The 25,766-nt window shown below is 41.2% G+C and overlaps 1 protein-coding gene across 7 annotated transcripts in view; it reads left to right on the forward strand.

Annotated features, from left to right (window-relative positions):
• SHANK2 (SH3 and multiple ankyrin repeat domains 2) overlaps positions 1-25,766 on the forward strand; it is a 278,469-nt gene that overhangs the window by 145,707 nt on the left and 106,996 nt on the right. For all 7 annotated transcript variants that reach the window (XM_042022398.1, XM_042022402.1, XM_042022401.1 and 4 more), the window contains 3 exons: positions 45-120; positions 16,585-16,667; positions 18,320-18,444. In XM_042022398.1, the coding sequence (XP_041878332.1) occupies positions 45-120; positions 16,585-16,667; positions 18,320-18,444 (284 nt within the window). The remainder of the gene's footprint in view (positions 1-44; positions 121-16,584; positions 16,668-18,319; positions 18,445-25,766) is intronic.

Raw genomic sequence — 25,766 nt, forward strand, 5'->3', positions numbered from 1 at the left:
TTAAGAAATACAGGAGTATTGAAAGTTCTCTTTTCTCTGTGCAGAAACACGAACAGATAGAACAAAGAAGCTGTTTAGACACTACACAGTTGGATCCTATGACAGCTTTGATGCTTCAAGGTAAGAATTCTCCCTTTTGATTGCAATCTCTTTACAAAACCTTCCCAGGTTTTATTTAATTGTTACTTTTGGTTTAAGCTTTGGAGGGGAAGAGGGAAGCTGATCACTAAACAGAGCTTCTCAGGGCACCATTTAACTTCTGAATTGGTTTTTATTGCAGTTTACTTTGTTCAGATGGGATGGGTCTAGAAAATTCGGGAGCGGTGAAGTCATGAGTATCAGTGGGTTTTTTTGTGAGTGGGGAAAGAGATTTGTTGTTCTGAGCAGTAACTTTGGAACCTGAGTAGAACTGAAGCTGCTGGAAATGAGAAATTAGATTATTTATTTGGGGAGAATTCACGATTTTTAAGCAGGTTCTTCTCCCCCATGGATATACCTTGAACATAGAGCTGACTGCTGGTAGAAAGGATGACCTTTAAAACACAGAGCCACAGTTGGCTTTTGGTGTCTTCTTGAGGAAATTTTGCTGGCATACTGGAATTATTTTGCTTTTCTCCTGACTGTCTGATTACAGCTTGGGTTTGGTTTTTTTTGTTTTCAAGGAAACCACATTTATTGCAGGAGAAAAATTCTGAAATGTGTAAAGCGATGGCAGAATTTCACGTAGCACAATATTAAAACAAAATAAAAAAAGAAGGAGAAATGTGGTAACTTGGTTTTATTCTCTGGTCTTAGACTTTGGTCCGAGGTTCAGGCAAAGTTTCTGTGTCAGTTGAACAAGCTGGGAAGGGAGTTCACAGTTGGACAGGATGTGATTGACTGGGGCAGTCTGATGATGGTAAAGTTGTCAAGAGAAGCTGTGAGCCCATACTCTGAGACAAGGAGCAGCTCTGCAGAGCAGACTCCCTGGTTACTGGGGCCATTTGCAGCGAGAAGAATCGGCTTTTTGCAAGGTTCTTTGAGTGACCATTAGCCTACAAATCCATAGCCTTGTCTCTGTATTTCGGTGTGAATGGAGAGGGCTGCTCCTGCAGAAGAGAGAAGCTGCAGCTGCTGTGTGTTGCCTCAGAGATACCAAATCATTCCACTTGGAAACCCCCTGCTACTTTCTAACAACAGATTTTTCATTAGCAAATGTCAGTTCCATCAAAACCTTCCTTTATTTCTCTTCCCCCTCCCCGCGCCCCTTTGGTTTTTTAGGTTGTTGGTTCATTTATGTATTGTTTTGAGGTTTTTTCCTAAAGGTATTGGGTTTGTGCAGTGCAACAGTAAAGCTCTCAAAAAATGTACCTTACCTGATTCAGGACTGAGCAGGAGAGGTAGTCAGGAAAAAATGATCTTTTGTACAGCCTCATATAAATTAGTTATGGAGCATGTCTGCAGTTGGTATCTATTAATTGTCTGAGCAGAGAGAGGGAAAGCAGCAGAGGCAAGGATTGGAAGAAAACTCTCCTTGAGTTTCCACAGAGAATCCAAGGCCCAGTGGATCCATTTTGAAGGGTAATACTGGAAAGTGAGAGAGAAAGGTAGGAGAAGGCAGAATTAATGGGAAATTCCAAGAACTACAGTGGAAAGGTAGACTTGCTTAACACATTTTTTTCAGCAAAGTCTGGTAAAATTTGGAGTTTTTATAAGGTAACAGCAGGAAAACTAAAAACCAATAACACATCAAGTTGTGTTTCAGGTACCTGACTGAGGCTGCAAATCAGCTTTTTGTACCTCTGAATGGTGATTTCACTGGTGCTTACGTATTGCTGCTAAGCAAAAAGAATTTGCATTTCAGAACCTGTCTGGAGATTAATGTCTCCTGGTGGTACATCCAGATTTAATTCCTCACAAGGGCTTCTTCAGGGTGGGGAATTATTCAAAGACGCAAATAAGGTGTGAAAGTGAGAGCCATTTTTGATATTGCCAGATTTGTATTGCTTTGATTACTTTCTGTGTTATCATTTCCTATCAAAGTCGGGGAAGAATGCATTACAACAGATTTAACGCTGGCAGCAAAGGCTTCATAAACATTTGTCATAAGGCAATTGTGCCTCTGTGCTAAGAACAGCTCTGAATCCAAAGTATTAACAAAGCTGATCCAGTTCCTTTCTGGAGATGATGTGGGGGAGTGAGGGGAAGTGTCTGCTCCCTTCTCTCTTCCCTTCTCTCTCCCAAAGGGCAAAAATTGCTGAGTAGAAACACTCTGTTCAGAAATCTATATTAATGGGCTTATTCACATGCAGGAAAATGCATTGTACATGGCATTTTTCATCTTGAGGAAAATGTGCAGCTTGAGTAATGGAGCTTCATTAAATCCTATTTCAGCTTTGCATAAGAGATCAGTTATCCATACATTGACTTTGGAAAAATGGAGAGGATGCTTACTAATGTGGTGAAGGACACTGAGACTTGCAAGCAGTCACTAAATATCATACAAATATAATATAATATTTGAAACTACCAGGTCTGATGTATTATCTGCTTTAAATGTTCATGACATGCCCTCACAGGGAAGAATCTCTTCTTCATGTCTATCCTCTTTCAGTTTAAATCCTCACTCCTTGTCCTAAAGAGAAGATACACCACTAAAACTGCAAGGACATAATGCAAGACTGCCACATCTCTGGAGTTTTCTGTCTTCCCTGGATTTGTGCTCAGCAGTTAATTCAAATGAACTTATTTGTAGGGTGTAAATGAGTTATTTCATCAAGGTTGAATTCCAGTTTAATAACAGAAAGCATTGCTAAGGCGTAGAATGGATGTTCGAATTTTAAAAAATTCTTTATTTTTAAAAACTTAAAGGTAAACCTTTAGAAACGATCATTTTTTATCTGCTTTTAAACTGAAGTGAGGGAATTGATTAATTCTCTCAAGATGGGACAGTGGATTGTTCAGCCAGGAAAATATGTGGAATTAATTAGTTGCTTAATTTCAAATGTAAAATGTTATCACCCTTTTAAATGTAATGTGGCTGATAATGCAGTGACAATTTAGTTTCATACTCTGGAGACATAAATCATGTGAGACAGTTTGGTGCTATGTAAAAATGATAAGCTTGGTGTGATGGAAAACACCATCCATCGCCTCCATGGATTTGGGAACTTTAGGACACAACGGTGGCAACTTTTTCTACTGCATCCATTGCATCATCTCCCACCCCCAGCAGAACAGGGCAACAGCAAAAGTCAATAGCACAATTGAATGCCAACCTCAGTGCAATCAAATATGCAGATAAATGTGAGGTTTCCTGCCTATTGTGTGTCTTTCTTCACAGAATTATCGACTTCCACACGGGGGTTTTCCTCCAGCCACTTTAACTGGTTCCAATCCCTGCATGGGAGAAGTTTTTCTGGTGCCTTTCCTTGACATCCCATGGCTCCAGCAGTATTGCAGAGCTCACAGGAGAGAATGTGATGACAAATAACCTTTTGCCAAGGCTTTTTGCCACCAAGTTAATGACAGGACCAAATTGATTTGCCTTACGGTTTTTGTTCTGTTTTTCTGGAGGAAGAAAAAGAGGAAAATTAGATGGTGTAGTCTGTAAGAAAACTTAATTAAAAGCTTAATTCATTAACCCTACTGTCCCTACTTGGAGTCAGGTGGCAGCATCCGTGTCCCACGAGTATAGGAGCTGACAGGAGCAACTCTTCAAGAGCCAATTTACACACAAACACCTTATAAAAACCTGAGAGATTCTTCTCAGATGTTCCTTCCCGGCCGTTCTCCGTTGCTGTTGTCATCCGCGCTGTCGGGTAGAGCAGCCGAAGCTTTAATCCTGAGCAGCTCAGAGAGACTCCTTGGCACAGCTGAAGCTGTCTAACCCCCTGTACCTCAGCATGCTGTGCAGAGCTTTGTTATTTTTAAAATATTTTTTAGCCCACAGGATGTGCCTGTTGGATACCTTTGTTCCGAAATTGTGATGTAAGTGGTGCTGTCTTGGTAGTTTAAGCATTGGGTGTGCTACACACCATTTTTTGGTGGAATTTCCCAGTCTGATGCAGAAATACTTCCCTCTGGTTCGAGATCCGGTTTCATGTGGATATTTTGCATAAATAATCCTCCCTCTGGAGAAATGCAGTCGCTCATCTCCTTCAATAGAGATTTGAAAATAATAAAATACAGATTTAAAACAGATGGAAATTTTTGGGTGGCATTCTGGCCATTGCAAGTGGTGAGGAATGTAAAACTGACAGGGAGCAAAGGGATTTTCTCCTGGTTATGGTGGCCCCGTGTCCCTGGGTTGGGGAATTTGGCATATGTGCTTGCTGAGTGCTGCTTGCCTGGCAGCAATCCACTAAATCCTGGCAAATGGATCCTTGCAAAAATTGAGGGAAGGTATAAGAGCTGCTGTTATATTTTGTATCCTGCTTCCCACATTTTCACGTTGGTTCTCCCCAGGCAGAACAGTGAGAGAAGTGTTGTTACACGGAGAATAAATTGGATTTTCTGAATTGGGGTTAGAACTAGATGATGTGGGATGGGAACTGGATGATCTTTAAGGTCCCTTTCAACCCAAACCATTCAAGGATTCTGTGAACTGCTCTTTTGTTTGTTTTCTGCTGGATGGCACCAGTTCCGCTGTATTAATGTTTCCTGGGAAGCCTGAACTGTTCAGGTGATCTCTTGAAGGAAATGGGAGTAAGGAGATTAAAATGGTGCTGTTCCCTCTTAACAATAAATCCACAATTTCTCTTGTTTATTCTGGGATTGAGACATTGCTAATAAGTGGAAAGTGATTTTACAGCTGTTCTTACCTGCAGGCATATATTTTAAACATAATCCTTGGTTTCCTCTGGTGGAAACAAGTAAAACCAGCAGCATTTTGCCTTTTTTACCTATACACATAGCTCAGGTTTGCCTAGAAGATGGTAGCAAAAATATCTGAGTATGCTCATCATTTTAATTAAATATAACTGTGTGAGGCAGTGATGTGGTTACATCTAAAAGCTCTCTGAGACTGTAATGATTTAAGATCTCTGCAGATGTGATATCATGGTTCTTTTGGGCACAGAGAACAGCCAGCACCAGCCAAACTGTAGGAAAAAAAAAAGCATGGAAAGTGTTTTGTGTGCATGTAACCTCACCTGATGTCTAAAGTCATTTTGTTGGACTTGCCCGTTGTCTGTTCTGAATTAATTAATTAACTAACAGTGAGTGTAACAGTGGACTGCTCTTAATGTGAGGCAGAAAGGCAAGGGTAGCTCAATTTTAATACCTTGTGCCTCATTAACTTGAAGAGCATGATTTGATGCAATTTGAAGAATTGCATATGTATTTAGGCAATAATTAAGGCAATAATTGTAGCCTCTGTGGAGCAGGTGGAGATGTAAAATGTGAAGTTTTTCGTTTCCACTTATTCAATTTCTAATGGAAATTCCTTTGGTTGCTGATAAACAGCTTTGCACTTTGCCTCCCCTGCTGCTGTGTGATGCCACGATGGAGCTTTTTGTGCTGGTGACTACAGCAAATATTGAAAGGAATTGCTGAGATAGGAGGTAAAAAGGGCGTGTGTATGTGTGTGTGCATCTGAATTGTGGTTCCTCTCCATCTAAACCTCTACTAGAATTGCACTGTTAAGGTCTAATCCAATTACAGTAAGATGCAAAACTCTACAGTGAGTGATAAAAGTTTCCATTAGCTTGTAGGTGCGTTTTTAAGTAGTGTGCTGTCTTGACAGTGAAGTTTGCTTAACCTACTTCAGTGAGATTTCATCTTTTAGCAGCTAATGGTTTGGTAACTAATGATTCAAATGTGTCAGGCATTTTCTGGGCTAAATGTTTGCCTAAATTTTTAGTGGCAAGTGTTAGCAAAGAGAGATCAGCAGCTGACAAAAAATATACAGCCTTTCCCAAATTCAAAATCACAGTGCTCCTTCTGAAAAACTTTTAGGCTCTACCTCTAGTGCTGGTCCAGACTTAACTTTGTGACTGTGGTAGAGAAGCTGCTGCCTGCAAGGGCTGGGATCTGGGGGCTGTGCCGTTTCCTGCACAGCAATTGGTACTCCCAGGCTCAGCAGGATTTCCTCTGCAACTCCTCTGGCCGGATGCTGGAGAACAGTGTGGATTTAAATGTCACCACTGAAAGCAGCAGCCTGTGTCCTGTGCACAGGGGGAATAAAGTGGTTTTTTTTCTTTAAATTAGACTAGAGGAAATCAAAAAAGAAAAGGAAAGAAAAAGGAGTGGAGATGCAGAAATCGAAGATTGTGAGGGTGTGACACCAGGCTGGTTACAAGCAAGAGTCACATAATTAGAGCAGAAGAAAACAGGACAATTAGTGTTTTCCATTCCTGTGTCCCAGCCTGTACCATGATTTAATTCCCTGCCCCAGGGCACCTTTGGCTGCTGTGCTCTCACCTCATCACCAGCTGAGCAAAGCCTCCGTGTGGTGCCTCTGCTTGGGAGTGATGCCATTGGAAATTTTGGCAGCCCCAAATGGAACAGATAACTGGTGAGCTCGCACTGTGGGCTTGCCTCCAGTGGGAGCAATGATTTAAACCACTCTATTTTTCCCCACCCACCTCTTTCCAGCCAGATTTTCACAAGTATTTGATGCATTTGGTGAATTTGATCTATGAGGCAAAATTCTCAGTGTGGCCGGCAGGCAATGTATGTGTTTTGCTCCTCTTAGAAGCTGAAATGATCCAAAATTGGAAAGGGGTGGATTTTCATGCTCGGTCTCTTCCGTGGTGCAAAAGGCAGAGGGTGGGAGGAGGCTGCCTTGTTTGTCCTGGGACAAACCACATGTGCTGGAGTTGTGTTTCTTTAGAAGCCAACAAAGAGGGAGCAGCTAAAGAGCAAACAATAGCTGGTGTTGGAGCGTTCACCTGGGCTAAAGAAGGTCTGGGCTTCAGTCCCATGTGTGTCAGACTTAAATCCACAGCCTGAGCTGCTGCTGAATGCCAGGAACCTGCTGGACAGAGCAGTGCTTTATCCAAGTCCTCTGAAAGTGTTATTCCTTCCCGAGCCAAGGGGCAGATGCTCTCTCCGTCCTTGTGGATGTGTGCAGGGCTCCATGGCAGTGATTGGCAGATGCACCGACTGAGTAGCTGGTGATGCTGCTGGGGCTTCCTGCTCTCTCTGACACAAAATGTCAGCCTGTCGTGGGAGAAACGATGTCTGACAAGGACTAAAATGTATCAACAAAAGATTTGCTTTAAGGGATAAGTGTTACACTAGAACTGAGTTCACGGCAAGGTTCTGAGCAGAGGAATAGCGAGTGTTAAATGTGTGCACTAAGAAAAAGCGGCACCTGCAATTTTAGGGGAAAAAAAAAGACTGTTACCCATGTGTCTTCTAATTTCTCTGATTTTTTATTTGGCCCAGATAACAGAATTAAGAGTTTGGTGAAAACCAGGCCTGATACCGAGTAGGTTGTGGGATCCTTTAGACCAGCGTGTCCAAACCTGGAGCAGCTGCACCTGTGGCAGAGGTGGTTTCTACCTCTCCTGCAAACACTTCCAACACCGTAAATTCTGAAATACATTAAACTCTATGCATCTGAACTGGCTTGAAATGATAAACCAACATTTTTACCCTGTCCCCAGTACACAGAAAACGAAAGCTTCATATTCCCAGAAATTCCACACCAGTGCAACCAACGAGCTGAATGTGAAAGGCAAGGGGGCACCAGGGAGAGGTTCCAGTTCAACATTCACATAATTAAGAGAAGTCATGGCCAATTTAAATAAATTGCAAAGTCAGTGATTTTTTTCCCTGCTACCAACATTTTGGGCTAAACTGGCCGTGCTTTGACAAAATTGCTGGAACTGATGATGCTGGAAGGTAGGAGAGCTGTTAAGGTGGACATTTCTCAAGCTGTCCTGCAGGAAAGCAAAATTTGGAGAGACACTTAAAATAACCCAAGGGCTTAGTGCAATTAGAGAAATGCAGAGGGAGAATATATTTCAGAAAAAAAGGTAGAGTTGCCACCTCCTTTCTGCTGTTAATGAGACTGTGAAATAATGTGGTGATTAGTCACGATTTTTAAAGGGATATGTGAAAATTAAACCATAATTCACATCACCTTTACCGGCCTTTTGTGTAAAATCCTAGAAATTCAAAGTTTTTCACTGTCCACTGTATTTTTAAAGCTCTTGGAGAAGATTCAAGATGTTTTCAGAAAAACTTTATGCCTTTGGTGAGGCCTCATTTCTTTTGAGACAGAACTTCAAACTAACTTGTAAGCTATGTACTAAAGGCATAACATTTTTTGTCATAAAATTTTGCAGTGTGTTTAACACTGATTTAAGCACTGTACTCTTCTGTACAATGCAGACTTGTAAGTGAAATACTTACATCTGTAAAGCTGAAATGAACAGTCAGGGCTACTCAGACTCCTTGTGGGTAGGGCTGTATTTATTTTCCAAGGACTGCAGGACAGGAGGATGCTAATTCCTCCTGCTCATCACAGCAAACAGGGTGTGATGGAAAACCTGAGGGATCTCTTAAAACTAATTGGAAACTCATGTTTCTCACCAGTCCTGAAATGACCTATTTCTTTCCCCTATTTCATAGTTTATTTTTGTTGAGACTCTCTTGGAACAAGTGGAGTTATGATACCAAAACATACAGTGAGTTTAATCATTGTTGTAAAGACTTGCAAGGTCAAACTGCTGCCTTCAAGGGCTTGTGACACATTTTAAAAGTGTTAATAAAACACTTTCTGTTCGTTTTCTTTTAAACTCAAAGTGTGACTGAAGTTACTTCCCTTGTTCTATCTTTGTTACTTGTCCTGTTTGATAACCCTGAACATGTTCCTCTCCTTGGTACTGAGGTTGTCTGTGATAGTAATGACCAATTTTTAGCAAAAACAGCTGGAAAACGATTAATCAAAAAAAAAACCCTCTATAAAAAAGCAGTGGTTTTAATATCTATAATTGCTATTCCTTTTATCTAAACACTTTTTATGTTAAGATGATTAGGGAGAAAATTCCTATTTCTCTGTGGTTTAGTGGCAATATCAGGGGCTGGAACTGCAGCTGGTTTGGGGTAGGAAAATACAAACCTAACCAGTAAAGTGTTTATTAGATAAATATTCTGGTTACCTAAACATATGCGAGTGTTTGGACAGCCTGTGTGCTCAAGGCTCATCGTATCAGCAATGAATATTAATATTTTCACAGTCCAGGCTCACACTGCTCAAACGCTTGATATTTAAAACTGAAAATTGCTGGTAAGTGTCAGCTGCAAGTGGAGCCTGCTGGAGCCCCAAATATTCCTGTGCTAGGTGGAACAATATGTGTGAAGGGGTTTGAAGGACTCTGGGCTATAAAACTCTGCTGTTCCATACCACAAGGACTCCTGCCTGCATGCTCCATGTCTGGTTTTCACTTTGTCGTGTGTGGTGTTTGAAATGACTGTTCATTTTTAAAATAGAAATGAAATTCATTAATACAGGGAAATGAAGCTTTTATTTTTTAAGCTCATTTTGCCACTCTCCTCATCCCCAATGATTTTTTTGTTTTCTCCCTACCAACACAGATGTGAAAGAATAATAACATTTCTCTTTAAAAAGGCTAAAATACTTGTTTTGTTATGTGTGTGTGTATAAATATACCCATATATGGATATCAATATATCCATACATATGGTGCACATATACCCTATACATGTATTTGCTTAAGATTATGAACTTAATGCCAACTTTTTTATTCCCTTCATATCCTGTCCTGAGGTTCCTCCATAATGTAGAATCAGAGTTTACTGGATGATTTCCCTTTCCAGAAAATTGTCTGGCTTCCTGGTTTGCTGTATCAATATTTTGCTTTAGTTGCAGTTTCAGCAACATAAAGTGGAAACAGAAAAAACCTGCAAGTACCATTAGCCAGATCAATAGATTTGAAATGTATTACTTTAGATTGGCTACTCCCTTCTCCTACACACCCCAAAATATAACATTAAATGTAATTAAAAGCTGAATAAAGGAATGTGGACTGAGGGGGAGAGAGAGAGGAAGTTTCTCCTCGGTTCTACATAAAGAAATTGTGCAACTACTTTGTACTTCTGTTGTGAAATTTAATATTTCTCTTTTAAACCTGTATTTTTTGGTAAAGGTTTATAGCATAAACCCAACGAAGTGTACAGCACTGTTACTGTCTTTAAGATAGGTTGCTTCTTTGTAATGATGGTTAATTTTTTGGGTGCCTCTGCTGATCACAGGCTGGAAGAAGCAGCACCATCTTTCTGACTTCCTGATTCTTCCTGAATCACTTCATGGCGGGTATTAGTGTGGGTTTGGGGACTTAGTGAAGAACTCTTCTTTTTTCACCCAGGGTATCAAGTATTCAAAACCCAATACAGATGGCTTGATTCCTTGTTTAGAAGTGTGAATGAAACACCTTTTTTAGGTGGAAGATGTGATGTGCCCTGTCAGGTTTTACTGGAGTCTGTGATTCCCTCACTGTGGAGTACAGGTCCGGAACTGGAGAGTTATCTGAATGTCTTTTAAAACAGCCACGGTTTGACATATCCCTCTTTCATCAGCAGATTTCAAAGCAAAATCTGCAGCCTTGCTGTTCCCATGATCAAAGAGCTCCACGAGATGTTTACTAACTCTGGAGAGGCAGCACTGGTACCAGAGATTGGAAAGACAAATATATGAATATGGGGAGCTTAGAGGAGGATTGCTGGAGCGTCCTTTCTTCTTTTCCTATTCCTTTACCTGGCCTGAATGTAGCCAGCTGAGGAAGACACAGCTATGCCAAGTTTACCAAGGAGAAATGAGACCATGTCCTTTCTGTTGCAATTTGAAACTGTTTGCCACAATTTATAAAGCCAGAGAGGAAAACAGTGCAAGCAGGGCTAATGGTGATCTTGTCTGTCTTCTCTGGGTTGTTTTGTTTGAGTGCCAGCTGTGCCAGTCAGGCACTGGCACACAACCAGCAATTGTCTGTGCCAGTGAAGATTCTCTTCTTGGATTCCTTTGAGAGCACCTGTGAGGCTGAGATCCATGGGTAGTACGAAGCATTTGATTCCATGCTGCACTCCCATATGCAGCCCTGATTCTTCAATTTGTTTTTTTATAATGGGATAGCAGAATGACTTGGAGATGTTTTAGTTCAATGTGGTTCCATTCATCCCTTCTCTGTCATATTTTAATTGGACTTGTATCTTCAGCTGCCTAGTGAGGAATTTATCAATTTAAAATTTACTGTTCTCCAGTATTCCTATTCCCATGATGGGTTCTGTCTGCCCTGAGTAGAGTGCTGAGGTACTTACCCATCTATTCGGGAATATTTTCTTCCTCCCAAACACATCTTGCTATAAACTTCCCGATAAACACATGTTCTAAAGGAAAACCATTTCAACTTGCCATATATGACATTAGGATTGCTCAGCTGTACAGAGTAAGCCAACCTCAACCACTGTGGGATTCCAGGATTCCATGAAGGGAGAGGTCACTGTGGGTTTGAATTTATGGCTGACTACATCCCACTGTTTCTGTTTGGGTTGCCAGTGGGTTTTTTAGGGGCAATCTGTGTATTTTCCTCTCTGCTGTGCACAGAACCCACTCGCTGCTGTAGCTGCTGCCTCTGGAGCAAGTGACTGCTGCTGTGCCTGATACAGGAGAGCTGTGAGAGCTCTTCTGTGAGACCTGAAAGTGGATGATCGATGCCTGGGAAACTTGAGCAATCACAGACAGAGTCTTCATTAATCTTGAAGGCCTTAATTATTAGGATTAGCCAATTTTCCTGAAGTCATTAGAGTAGTTGACTATAAATTGTAAGGTTGACCCCTTCCAGCAGTAACAGGAAATGTTTTCCCACTGAAAGTTTGCTACATCCTACAATAAGGTTTGCTGTAGACATAATTTCCGTTTTTTTGTGGTATCAGGACACGTTACTTCCCGAAAAGAGGGAGAGAATATTTTTGATATGTCTTTAACAGGGACTGACTGTTGGATAATGCACAAGGGGCTCCTCCTCTTGAACAGATTTCCCAAATGCCCTTCTCTGGCTTGAACATAACCACTATAAATTGGCCATCTTATCCTGAAAGGAATTAGTGTGACTGCTTCCAGACGTTGGATATAAATTTATGGAATGATTTAGATATCATTTTATTGCACCTGGCAGAGCACTTGATTCTTCTAGGATGTATCTAGCTGTGAACTCAGTAGATCTTTCCAAAAGATTGCAATTGCAAGAGTGCTGAGGAGAGGAAAAAGGGCTAATGAAGAGATGGAGATTTACTTGGCCAACTGAAAGGAGTGAACCCGGAGAGAGCCACTTCTCACTCGAGGGGAGAGCAAGTCCTGACTGGAGGGCTTATGGGCTCAGGGGCTACTGGAGCTGAGAAGGTTGGGTTACATTTCTAGGGGATGCATGACTGCAGAGAATCAGGAAAATAATTCCTTTTAAATTCATTTTTTTCCTCTGCCTTGGGGAGACACTGACAAAATACCAAACAGCCACTTTTCTTTCCAGATAATGGTGATAATTTTCAGTGGAGTGTCCTCTAAGTGCTGTTTTTCAGATCGAAATCAGCAATGAAACACTTGATACAAACTTGCCCAAACACATCCTGTAGTCCTGATAGTCTCCACCTCTGTAATTTAGTATTTTAACTTGTGGGCCAAGTCCTGCCTTAAGATAGGGTGTAGTTATCCCCAAGGAGAACAGGAAGCCATGTTTCATGGACCTGCCTCCAGCATGAACCCGCACTCCAACCTTTATTTTCTTCATACAAGTCTTTATGACAGACTTGACGTTTCTCCTTCCTTCCTCAAATGTTATCCTAATGGGCTGTTAGCAAAGCAGAAATTCCTGCTGTTTTGAAAAGCCCACACAAATGATGATTGTTATGTGGAATGGTGCTGAGTTCAAAACTCACATGTCTGTCTGACCATGGGCAAACCCTTGCATTTCCCTTTCTCCATTGGTAAGTGTAAAATTATGGAAGTTGTAACAGCTCTGCACAATTCCTGAGCCTTAAGTTGTTAAGGAAGCTACATGAGCTGATGAACAAGTACGTTTGCTAATATTTACTGCTTGAGTAAAGCAGAGCTTTAGACTGACTGTTATTTTGGCCTGAAGTTTTTACGATCATGCTCCACACAGATCTATCCTGCACTTGATAGGATGCCTTTTGCATTTCACTTTGCCTGCAATGAATCTTGGCCTTCCACAGCCCAAAGTCAAAGCAGTGTGTGCCCTATTTAAGTAATGAGCTATTGATTTTAGAATTACTCCTTTTATTACCATCATATGGAACTGGTCATATTCTGAGGACTCCTCTCTGAACTGGAAGCTGTTTAATTTTGGTTTGGGATGGGAAGTGGACAGAAATGGACTTCAGGGATTTTACCTATTGAAATTTAGCATATCACAGATAACAGGGACTGTCTGGCCTCACACAGAGCTCTGCATTGTGCTGAAAGAGCCTGGAAAGAAATTCCTCTTCTTGCTTGAGCTCAGGCCTCTGAGCAGGCTCCTCACGTAATGTCACCTTCATTTGTCACTGGTTGCTGCACCCTGTGTTCTGCTGCTGAATATTTACAACACCTCCAGGATCAAAGAGACGCTGCCAAAAAAGCTCATGGGGAGAAATTTTGACCTACTTTTACATTTGGCACCACTTTGCCTGCTAGGAGCAGGTGGACTGTGAACAGACCTTTGGTGGAGGGTCCACCCTGACTGGCACAGAGAACCCTGGCGTGGCAAAGCAAGCAAAAAGCGGCATTGCAAACAGTCAGAGGTTAAACTCTCCCCCTCTTCTGCCCCCTTGTCTTGGGAATGCGAACTCTTCTGGGAGAAAGGCTGTGGAGGTTGCAAGTTCAGTTCATTTTTGTGTGTGCCTGTTGGTCTTCCACCTTTTCCTGCTGCTGGTTCTTCGCTCTGCAGCACTGGGGGGTGCATGGAGAAGCAATTTGCTTTCTGTGGTTGCTTGAACAAGTTTAAGCTACTCAAGCCATAGGATTATTGCAGGTTCCCTACTCCTAGGGAACATAAATGAGAAGAAATGCTACACATCTGATTTTTTCGAGCCTACGTTTTTACTTTCCAGGCTGTGATGCTGTTTTCTTTATGGCTGCAACTATATATTAGAAAGCTGTATTGTCAAATAGTAGAGATCAGTTTGTGTGTTTTCTCACCAAAAATCATGTTGTGCTTCCCCTTGCCTTCCCTCTCACCTCTCCCCTGCGTGTAAAACTCAAAACTTTGTAAAATGTCGTAAAATGTGAAATTGTAAAATGTTGGCAACTTGGTATCCCCACTTTCAGTACATGAACTGAAGTATAAACCTGGGTAGTTTATGGAATAGGTGTGCTGGACACGAGAAGAAAATCACAGGTGGTTTTTAGACCTTTAACCTGTACATTAGGATGAAGTGAGCATGACTTAACAATGCCCATCCATTTCGTAAGCTGGCTCTGGAAGGACCCTGGATGCCTGGTTTTTTTGGAGAGTGTAGACCAGGTGAATTGATCCTGACTTTGCTGAGCTGATAAACTTCTGAATTCTGTATGGAAATGAACTGACACTGGAGTGGGATTTGGGGAGGGGACATGAGGGGGTTCTTTGAAGCAAACTCTTGCTGTGATTAGGATCTCAGGAGTTGCCTTCTAACCTCTCAAAAGTTGCCTTCTAACCTCTATTAAGCTATTGAGTGCTTACAAGGAAACTTGACAGGAATGGGTTTTATTAATTTGACCAAGTATTAAGAAAAAAAACTCACTGTTGATTCTTCAGTGGATAAGTACAGGAACCCACCTTGAGAACATGGTGGTGAAATGAGGGAAATCAGCCAAGGCACTGGCAGCTTCTAGAGCATCAGAATGTTGATGGAGAGCTTCAGTGGGCTCTGAGAGTTGCATATTCCATCCCACCCCGATATCCCTGAGCAGGAGGGTGTTGGGCTTTCTCAAGCAGCAGAAGTTTTTCAATTGTAAGAACAGGAAATGTCTGAATGACACAGTGAATAACCATAAGTTGAGAGATACCAAAGCTGTTGCTGCTGATGGAGACCATCTCTGGCCCACAAAGTCACCGCTGTGGCAGTTTGAATTCATGTGTGGTGTTAAACACTCTGCAATTTGGAAGACAACCTTACATCATCGCTTCAGCAGCCATGGGAAGTTTCATCCCTCAGAGTTGGAAAGGCACCAAAAGGATGGTCTGTGATGCACGAGAAATCTGGAGTTTGGAGGCTGTCCATCGGTGTCCCGAGATCATCATCCCTCGCTTTGTTCAGGGCTTTAAATAAAAAGGTCACAGCAGTGTCCCTTTCTTTAGTTTCCTCCTCCCCTGGGGATTATTAACGGCCCTGAGGCAGATCCAGTCTCTCCTTGCACTCACTGCTTTGGGGACTGGATTCTGCACGAGACCAGTGGGAACCGAAGCTGGCTAGTAAAAAATTAAGGAAAGCAAACTTGCCCACACTCCTTTCTATCTGAACTAGTTCTGTAGGTATTTTAGAGCAGCTTAGTTTGCAGGGCTGACAATTCATGAACTTAACCCCTGCAACTCGTGCTGTGCAATGCTTTGGTACCTAAAGGAGCATCCCAATTTTTTTTTCTTTTTCTTTTCTTTTTTTTTTTTTGAGCTTATTTTTAGTAACTTCATGTTTAATGAAAGGTATTAAACAACTTAAGGCTTTTACAGATCGTTCCCTGTGTCTGAAAGGTCCCATTTTAATGTGTATTTTGTGCGTTTTCTTCATCTACCTTCTACTTTTATCTCAGCCAATGACAGTGAGATTCCTAAGGCTACTTTCTCTTTAAGGGAATACTGCTTACATAAATAGTCCTTTACACCATCTCCTTGTTTTATAATATTAATTGTTTATCAGGAGACAGGAAATATTCCTTAGAAAATGTGTTTTCCTGCTTGTGCATGCCTTGTTACTATTTCAATTATGCAGATTCTTGATGCTGTGGAAATTTGTGCTTGATGACGCCAAGGCAGCTGCACGTTGTTAGCATTGTAGGCTGTCAGATGATCATGTGGGATTCTTGCAGCATGCAACATTCAATAGGATTGAAAAAGGGCTTTTGATGCAAGGCATAGCTTTCAGAATATATTTGTGCCTTTTAGTTAGCTAATAGAAAATCATAATTTATTATCTTTAAATTTAAAATGCTGCCTCATTTTTCTTCTGGTTGGTTTCATTTTGGCTTCACTAGAAGATGCATCTGGTACATCCACGATTGAGGAGTTTATTAATGATACTGTCGTTCAGTTCACTTACTTTTTTTCCTTTTAGAGTCCTAGCTAGCCCACAGATTACATGATCACATGTTCATCCAGTCATTCATATAGAACACAAACCACCATGCATGATTTCTTCTTCTTTCTTTTTCCTCTCTGCCTTTTTTACTCCTTTTAAGTTGCTTTGTCATGTTCTCTTTTACCATCCAGCTTAGTCTTTGTCTTCCCCTCGCTGCTATTTGTTCTATATTTTCCCATGCTTGGTTACTGCAATATTATTTGATTAACGGGCTGTGATGATGATGAACCTGCACACTGGAGGAGCAGCTACTACAGTGGTGATGAAGGGATGTAATAATGGTCGCTATCCTCGGAATTCTCTCTACAGTGACTGCATAATAGAAGAAAAGGCAGTGGTCCTGCAGAAAAAAGACAATGAAGGATTTGGATTTGTGCTCAGAGGGGCAAAAGGTATGTGCTTCTGTGTGTGTGTGTGTGTGTGTGAGTGTGTGTGTGTGTGTGATGTGCAGTGGCATGAAGAAATTTATACATCTCGGAATATAAGCAGGAATTATTCTTGGTGCACTTGGTTGCTAGACAACAGGATTCTCTGTGTGCTATACTACTCCGATGGATTTCGGTGGCTTCTCTCCGAAGCAGTTTGCATTTTTACATAGGAGAAGCACTACATAATCGTTTTGGGGGGAGAAAGTTTTGCCTGTATTTTTCTCGTGCCGGTGGATGTAGTATTTTGCCGTTAATCTGTTCTGTTGTGCAGTTTACTTAACTGTGGGAAACCTGCTTTCCTCATAAAAACTGCTGCTTTATTTCAAATGCCAGCCTGATTAAATAGGGCTGCGAATAGGAGTAGGCAAGAGAGGGATGTTTTGTTTAAAATAGGGTGGATCTTTCTGCAAGGTGACATTGGTGCAGTTTTAGTATGAAAATACGACCTTTTTTTATATCTTCAGAAGCTGCACGTATGTTGCATGGCCTGTAGTGTGCTCATTTTTAAAGCTGTTCATGTGTTAAGCTGCATGGTCCTTCTCTGTAGGCTAAAATCTATCACGGTGGCATTCCTAAGAGTTAAAAAAGGCATTCTATTTAATGATTTGCTTTTTAACTTTCAGTGCAGTTTGCTCCTTTAGTATTTAAAAAAAGAATATATCTATGATGGTATGCCCCATCTCTTGCTCCCCCTCATTTCACATGGGTTCTCCCTTGCCTTGCTTGAGCATGAAAATTATTCCATGTCTTCATTCTTGGGACATGGCTTTTGCTCTCGCCGCTCCCCACCCCTAAACCTAAACCGGTGCCACCGCGGATCTGCAGGGCTGGAAAAGCTTTGCCAGTTTTAGCCAAATGAAATGTTTGGAGTCGAAGCAGGAAAGCCAAAGGCACTGCCTGATCTCTGAGCACTGGTGTGGGTTATCAGTGCTTCGAGCAGGGCTCACTCCCTCTGTGGGAGCCCAACAGTTTCCCTGAGCTTTTCTCCGTAGCAGCGGGGGCACCTCAGGTGAAAGACCCAAGGACTTTCCTGCCCGTGTGTGTACGTGACACAGAGGGACAGGCAGGGCTGTCACAGGGCCAGCTGTGCCTCCTGTCCTTAAAAGTGATTTCTTCTGGTCTCTTCTTTGTTATGCACATCTAAATTTAGGAGGGAAAAAAAAAAAAATTCTGGTTGATCTTCTTCATCCTTTGCCACTGACCCTACCCCCCTAGTTAGCCAGATGCTCTCTCCTGGCTACAGCACATAAATCATTTTTAGGTGGATGTTGCCAGAGTTACAGCATTCTGCCAGGCACACAAAAGGGTTACTCGAGCCAATACCAAATATCCTGGAATATCAGAACCCAACTCTTGCCTGGTGCAGCTTGATTTGGTTTGTGTCAGGAAAGGAGTAGGTGTTTTCCCCTCTGGAAGGAAGACCTGTGGATTGCTATTGCAGAGGGATTGCACTCTGTCCCCAGCATCCTGATCTCCCGTGAGGCACATCCCTCTCACTTCCAGCACCCACCATTTTTTAACCCTAAATTGGAATGGCCAATGATAGGCCTGTAGTCAAGTGGTAATTGCAAGCACTCCATAACTTTCTTTTTTTAATGTGGTATTTATTTTTAAAGCTGACACACCAATTGAAGAATTCACCCCAACTCCAGCCTTTCCTGCTTTGCAGTACTTGGAATCTGTGGATGAAGGGGGAGTAGCATGGCAAGCTGGCCTGAGAACTGGAGACTTTTTGATCGAGGTAGGAGATCCTGAAATTTGATTCTCAGTGCTCTGTTGGGGAAAGAGTGGTGTTCCCGTTGGAGGATTGACTCTGGAAAAAAGTGTGGGATGCCTCTGAGCAGCAAGTTCAGTGGGCTAACACCAGTAATGTGCTTCACTTGATCAGTTTAAAACTTCCTGCAGCATTCAGGAAAGCAGTGACAGAGAACAATGGTCAGGCTGGCTGGGAATTTTCTGGTTGTTCTTTTTGTCCTTTGGGAATACACTGTCAGAGATATTTGAGAGGTCGTAGTTGAGTTATTGAAATTTAGATGAATTTCAATATTTATTGTAGGCTATCAGTTCTGGTTTCTTCTATAAGTTTTCGGGGAGTAACCAAAATTAATGACTTTTTATGCAACTGTTTCTGCACTCAGAAATATCCGTGGTCTAGTGGTGTTTAGTAACCATGGAGAATAAAGCAAATTACTTTGGCTTGAAATTGAATTTTTCCAACACTACACTGTAAATACAAAAAAAAAAAAAAGCAATGGATGTTATTGCAGTATAAATTACTTTATAAAAAGGGTATATTTAAATACTCTGTTTGTTCATGCCAAAAATATCTTTGTGTTTGATATTTTGGAGGATTTTTTGTTGGTATTTTAGGTTTTGTTTGAATGGTTGGTTCTCCTTTTGAGTGTTGCTGGGCAGTTTGCAGCAAAATCATGATTTGAGATTTTTCTTCCTCTTTCCTCCACAACCTTCTCACAACCAAGAAAGGGATGCTGTGGTTCTGTGAAACTGGGTATTGAAAATAGGTCTTTTGGGATGGATTGACCAAGCCTTGTCCTTAAGATCTATTGATTTTAAATTATTTGATGTGTTCTTCTTCAGGCTCATGTATGATTTGGTAAAATACTTCCCGGTGTTACAACGTTTATTTCTGCAGAGCTGGCTTTTGCATGCGGGAGAGGGTACAACACGCAGCTTTTTTTGGAGTGTGCCTTGAACTCCCATGGTGATTGAATTTAAATAGTTGCACCACTTCCTCACAGTGTAGCCGTGAAAGAATAGGCTTTGCAGGCTTCTAAAGTAAATAGATGTGCATTTTTATCTCTGTCTTCAAGCACATTTCCCTCGCTGTTTGTTTACTTAAGAAGAAGCGTTTAGCAGAGCGTTAAAGACCAGCTTACAAATGGAACTGCCTCGTTCCCTGGGCAGGGATCCTTCCAAAGCTCTCCTTATTCCTCTTAGGTGGGGTTTTGAAACAAGGATATATTTTTAGAGGTTGGTTTCTTGTTCAGCTTTTAATCCATGGCAAGTATGAGGAGTCTGTACTGGCAGGTTGCACAGATAGAACTGATGATGAACAATGTGCAATTTAATTCATTATGGAATGAAAAATATGCCCATGGATTTTTTTAAGATCTCTGAAGGGATGGAAGAAGTCTGGGTAACTGATTCCGCACAAAGCTTACTGTTTTTTTGGCAAATGAGAGAAGAATTATAATTAATTGTCTAGACAATTTACTCCTAGCCCTAGCTTAGAAGAGCAGCTAAACATGCACATACATTGCTGAATCAGGAGGACGTTAATCCACACTCCAGCATATTTGTAATTAATTCTGAAAGAAGCCATTATTACATGCAAATCAAATCCATTTCTGTGTAATTTATGTTCATCGGGGTTACTCTGCTCTGAATTTTGCAACTTAATTAACAGGATATGATAATCCTGAGAAATGACAACTTGGCTGTTGCAGGAGACTTTTCTGTTGGAGAAAGGCAGGGCTTTTTTCTGTTCTATGGCCAACATGCAGTGTACAGCCCTGGCTGACTGGAGAAAGCCATCTTTAGAGATATTTACAGTGAAGCAAAAGATTGTTGAAATAGCAGTCCACCTTCACTTCTAGGAATGCCACACTACTTTAGCTTTTATGCTGAACGAGAAGATTTAAATTTCCATGGCAGCAAGTGGTTGTCAGCCCTGGAGTAGCCAGCCTGCCTTGCTGCTAAATGATTTCTCCCGTGACTCTGAAGTTTATGCCTCTGTGTGTAAGCACCACCTCAACCATTTGTAAATCATATAAGGCATTTATCATAAATGTCACATGAATAATAAAAGAGTTAATGGGCAACCAAGATCCTAATTAGTGCCATTTATAACACTCGAGGAAGGCGCCGGGTGTCAGGGAAGGGAGAGTCCGGTTTGGCAGGGGGCAAAATGAGAGGCAGAGCAGATGTTTCGTTCTTGCTTGAGGAGGTTTGGTGGCTTGGGGTCATGGAGATGAGGGGAACCTCACTCTGGAAAGACAGGTTTGACAGGGAGATAGGTCCTGTCTTTGGAGAGCACGAGGGCAGGAGAAGAGAGGGCATCATTTCTTCATGTACAGTTATGGTCTGGAATCTTCTGAAGGAGGTAAAACTTCGAAATCAGCTGTGAAACATTATTATAATTCATGATTGGAGTTGATATATGTGGAGCAGAACAAATAAAAGATATGAACAAAAAAGGAAGAAAAGGTGCTGTCTTACTCCAGCAGATAAATGGAGTAGGGATTACCTGGAGCAGCTGGCATTGTATCATATGACTGAGTTTTTATCAAGTGTGCAGTTCCCGATTTGTCCAACCTGTACGACTAATTTTAACATGAGACTTCAGAGATGAACATTACACTTGCCCTTGGAAACAGTGCTCACAGAGTCTCCATGGAAATTTCTGACAGCATGTGGTTTGTCTCCTCCTTGCTTCAAGCCCAGCCGTGGTTTTTGTCATAAAAATTGTAAAGTGTGTAGTGGCTTTCCGGGATGGAGCACAGGGCAAGTGTACTGGAAAAGTGCAGGAGTAGTTTTAGAGCTGAAGGAGTGAGGCTGTCAATAGACGTGGATTTCCATAAACAATTCAACAGATGCCAGTTCAATGTGATTTTTTTTCTAAGCTTTGATGAACAATCAGAAAACAAGGATTTGGTTGTTATAACTGAGATTTTCCAGCATGCCCTTTGTGTTATTTTTAACTATTTTAGTTGATGTTTTCTTGAATCTTGATATCAGCCTGATTAAAAAGATAGATAGAAGTAAAGCAACATATTAGGCCAAGTGCTAGAAATTGCAGTCTCCATTAGAAAGGGGTTAAAAAATTCCAACCATCACTAATTCTTTTGTAGGTCATTGATAACTCATCAGTGACTGGATTTCTATACTATAAGTGCTCAGCTTTGTAAAAATTCAGAGAGTTCTGCCTTGAAACATGACTTCAAGAATTCTGGAAGGCGGGGTTGTGTTGGAGATTTGCCTTGATGACATAAACAAATCTAACCATCTTTGAGTAAAGAAATCCATTAAACTGGAAGGCCTATTTTACCTCAGAATATGTTTTTTTGGAGGGTTTAGTGTGGTGAGATATAGATTGTCTTTTAAAATGAACCCCCAGTGGATTATTAACTATTTGTTCTTGTTGTCCCCATGAGTGTGCAGCTGTTCTGCAGGTGTTGCCTGATGGGGCCCATGGGGATTTTTCCTGTCACACAAACAATAATGTTACAATATCAATACTCAGAAAGACGAGTTAATTCTGCAATATTTTACCAGAACAATGCATTTGTTCTCTAAATGAGGCATTGCAGTTTGCATTATTGTGCCATAAAATCTCTTATTTTTCCAGATAAATTGAAATGTTATTGTCTTCAGAATAGCATGGCTGCTTATTTACATTCCAGTTAAAATGTAAACTAGATAGACCTGGTGAATTATTCATTTATAAAATAAAACCAAAAGGGAAAAACTCAAGGTTTAATTTGAGGATCAAAACCAGAGATGGTAATAGAAGAAATTTCATCATTTTGCTGCAGAACTCTTCAGTTGGTGCTTGTACTAAAACGTGCAAAATATCTGTAATATAACTGCCTGTATTTCTTCATCCTCGAAAGCTTTTACAATTTACTAGTACAAACTTTTCTTTAACTGGTTTTGAGTGGAAAATAAACATTTTATTACAGACAGCATTATTTTGTCATTGTATTAAAGATATTTGTCCTCTACTGCATGTAAGAAGTAGCAATAAGCATTTAGGGAGACATCTATAAAATATCTGAAATATTAAAAAAAAACCCCAAAGACCCCACCTTCATACACAAATACCTTTAGATTGATATTTAGCAATAGGTTACTGGTTTTATTCCAGTAAGCACTTTATACAAACTTGAAAACTGCTGTGGGAAGCAAACTTTGAACTTTATTGTTGTAGCTTAGACTCTGATAATTATGAATATTTTTAGCAATGTGATGCCTTACATTGGTATTCAAAAGCTGGGTGAATGAGTGGTTTTACAAAGCCAGCTATTACTGATTCCAATCCTTTTAGCAATAGAGAAACCTTCTCATCCTTTGATAATCTTTGTTAATTACCCTGTGGCTGCATTTTATTCCTAGTGTGAACTTTGCTCGCTTCCACCACCAGATGCAAATCTAAATTTATTTTTTTCTCGGGCAGGCTCATGGGGACCGTGACATTTTTTTTTGCTCTTGGAGATAAGTGGAGGCTTTGTTAATGGCTTTGTATGAACAGGGATTCTCACGTTGCAGATGAAAGTTTGCTCATCTCCTCCCAGCAGTGTGGACACCAGCTCCATGCAGTGCTTCATAAGAGTGCTGTGTGTAGGAGGAAGAAAGCAAACCAACATTCTCACTACATTTCTGAGGGCTGGATTTAGCTCTCACACTTAGGCCTTTTTGGGGCACCAGCAGGGTCAGGTCCACGTTAGCTCAGTGTCTTGCAGGAGGGTTTTTGTTGCCAGCTTGGCTGCTGCTCCTGCCCTGCCAGAGAGCCTCCCCTTTGGCAGCAGAACAGCCAGGCTGGGAGCTGCTCTGTTCCTAGACAGCACCAACTTTGGGTTTGGATCAACTCTACAAACCTCTTTTTAATGATGAGGGGTTTGCCAAAGCTGCAGCAGCACTGCAGTGTTTGAGCTTCGAGAGAGCGCGTTCCAGGCTTGGAACTGGATGGTCTTTGGTTCCTTCCAACACAAACCGTTCAGGGATTTCTTATATATCTATACACAGCACCAGTCTGGGCACCACTGTTTTTAAATCTGTATATTTAATTGACACATAGTTTGATCTAACCAACCATTAGAGGAGAAGGCTTATTTCTGTCAACCAGTTACTCGTCATCCTGTTGGTGACACCGGTAAATTATGTCTGCTAAGCACCAGCAAGCCCCTGACACTGCTTAAAATGCAGGCTCTCAGAGTGCAAAGAAAACTTTCTTCCTGTTTTGCTTTTGGAATTCTCCTGCTGAAGTGTAGCTACAGATGTACTGGAGGGTTGGAACAATGGGCTCTTGAAAAAAGAGCAGCTGTGGTACAAGTGTTGAAGAGCCTGGTGTATCTGTGCAGCATCTGACCGAGGGAATTGATTTTTCACTTGATGGAGAAGTGTTTTACTTTCTTTCCACTTAAACTCAGTGACTGAGGGTTTGGATTTGTTTATTTATTTTTTTCTTAATTTATGTTTTTAGTGGATGGTGGCAGCGGAATGAAATTACCGAGCCCTCAGAGTGCTTTGGATGTGCACAAACCCACTGTACATAACTGTTTCTGATTGTTCTTTTCATCTGTTTCTCACATGTGTCCTCTAACCCGTAGGAAGTGATGGTGTTCCAAATGCGCCAGTGTGAGCATAAAAAGGAGGAACAAATCTTGGTTGATTTTTAAAATACATTATTAAGACTGTTACCTTTTTGACATAGATGGAAATGGGCAGACAAAAGAGAATTTGGTTCTTAGAAGAGCTCAGTTATTCCCACATAAGCAAATTATATGCTTTAAAATAAGACTGAGGAGCAGAGAAGAATGAAAGCCCTTTGCTTTCCAGGCTGTGAGCAGAACTGGGAATCATTTTTCTTTAGCCTTGACTCTCCATGAGGTGTATATTAGGCTTCTGATTCCCCAGAATTTAACAAGTAGCTCTTTGAAACTCTGAGCTGATTTTTCTGCTTCTCTGAGAGGAGGATTTGCAAGGAATTGTGATGATAATGGCAGCACCAGCCAGAATTAGCTCTGTGTCCATTCAGTTCTCCATTTTCAGTTTTAAGGCATTTTGGCCTCAATGCCACAGTATTTTAGGAGAATTTCCTGACGTTCCTATCCTGAGGGATTCTGCCAAAGCCCGTGGGACTGCGTGTGGAGTGTGGAGATATCCACAGGGAGCCTTCTGGCTCCTAGTGAGTATGAAACCCACTATTTCCCCGAATTCCTACTACAAAATCCTCTAAAAATAGCAAGTTTGTATAATGTTAAGCTACTTAGTATCAATGGTCAGTTCTTGGCCACCTAGAAGCCATGCAGTGGCATCCAGCCACCTTGGCCATCCTGGGATTCACATAAAGCCCAGCTATGGACAATCGTCACTCGTGCAAAATCTGTTCATCCTCTCTTCAAATACCACAGCAATAGTGCATCTCTTCCATTTCCCACTCTCAGGTGCTGGGGTTAAGTATTAAAACTAACACCAAATAAATAAATGCCTTTTTTGTGGCGTGGTTGGGCAATTACCACAAGACATTCTATTAAAATTAATTTCCCCAAAGCCTGTTGGCTTTTTTTAGTCTCTGGATACTATGGAAACCTGGTTGCTGGAATGGAGCTATATGAAAAACACTACTTGTGCCTGGTATTTTAGGGGAGAAAATACCATGTCTTTTGATTGCAGGATGTTGCTGCAAAACTGCAGGTGAGGGAAAGCAGATGAGTTGTTTCAAATGGTGGAGAATGAACTGGCAAACTCCTATTGCTGAGGGCAGAACTAATCTAAAAACCTGGAATTCTTCCTTCTTTCTTTTTTCCCTTTTTTTCTTTTTCTGGGGGAGGTGCAAGCATCTTACAAGCAGGAGAAATACTATCACAGGGAGTTACATGTGTGTGTACATGGTTTCTTCATTTATTTATGGACAGCTTTCTTTTTCCTCTTCTGAGACTGGCAATCAATTTGTGTGACACTGAAATGCTCAGTTCATCTGCTGGTTGTGTTTCATGAACCACAAGTCTGTGCAGAGGTTAAAAGGAAGGTTATGAACATCTGATCATCGTATGCTTCATGAGCAGTAACATTTCCCTCTCTCCCTATCCCAAAAATTCAAATTTTCCTTAAAAATACCTTCACTCATAGACCTCTACTAGGCAAATAGATCTATGCTATTATCTCCAAATCTGAAAAAGCAAATGAGAACTCTGTAGGTGGACATGTACTGTATTTATTTAGGGTTTTTTGGTAGGATTTCCTCAGTGTCATTCTCTTTTAACCTTCACTGTGGAATGAGGTTCCTAAACTGTTCTTGAGGTTTCAGAGGGGTTAAATAAA

The sequence above is a fragment of the Corvus kubaryi genome, unplaced genomic scaffold, assembly GCF_017639235.1.
Source record: "Corvus kubaryi isolate FWS band 111438036 unplaced genomic scaffold, C.kubaryi_AGA036_p1.0 37201, whole genome shotgun sequence".
Classification (NCBI taxonomy): domain Eukaryota; kingdom Metazoa; phylum Chordata; class Aves; order Passeriformes; family Corvidae; genus Corvus; species Corvus kubaryi.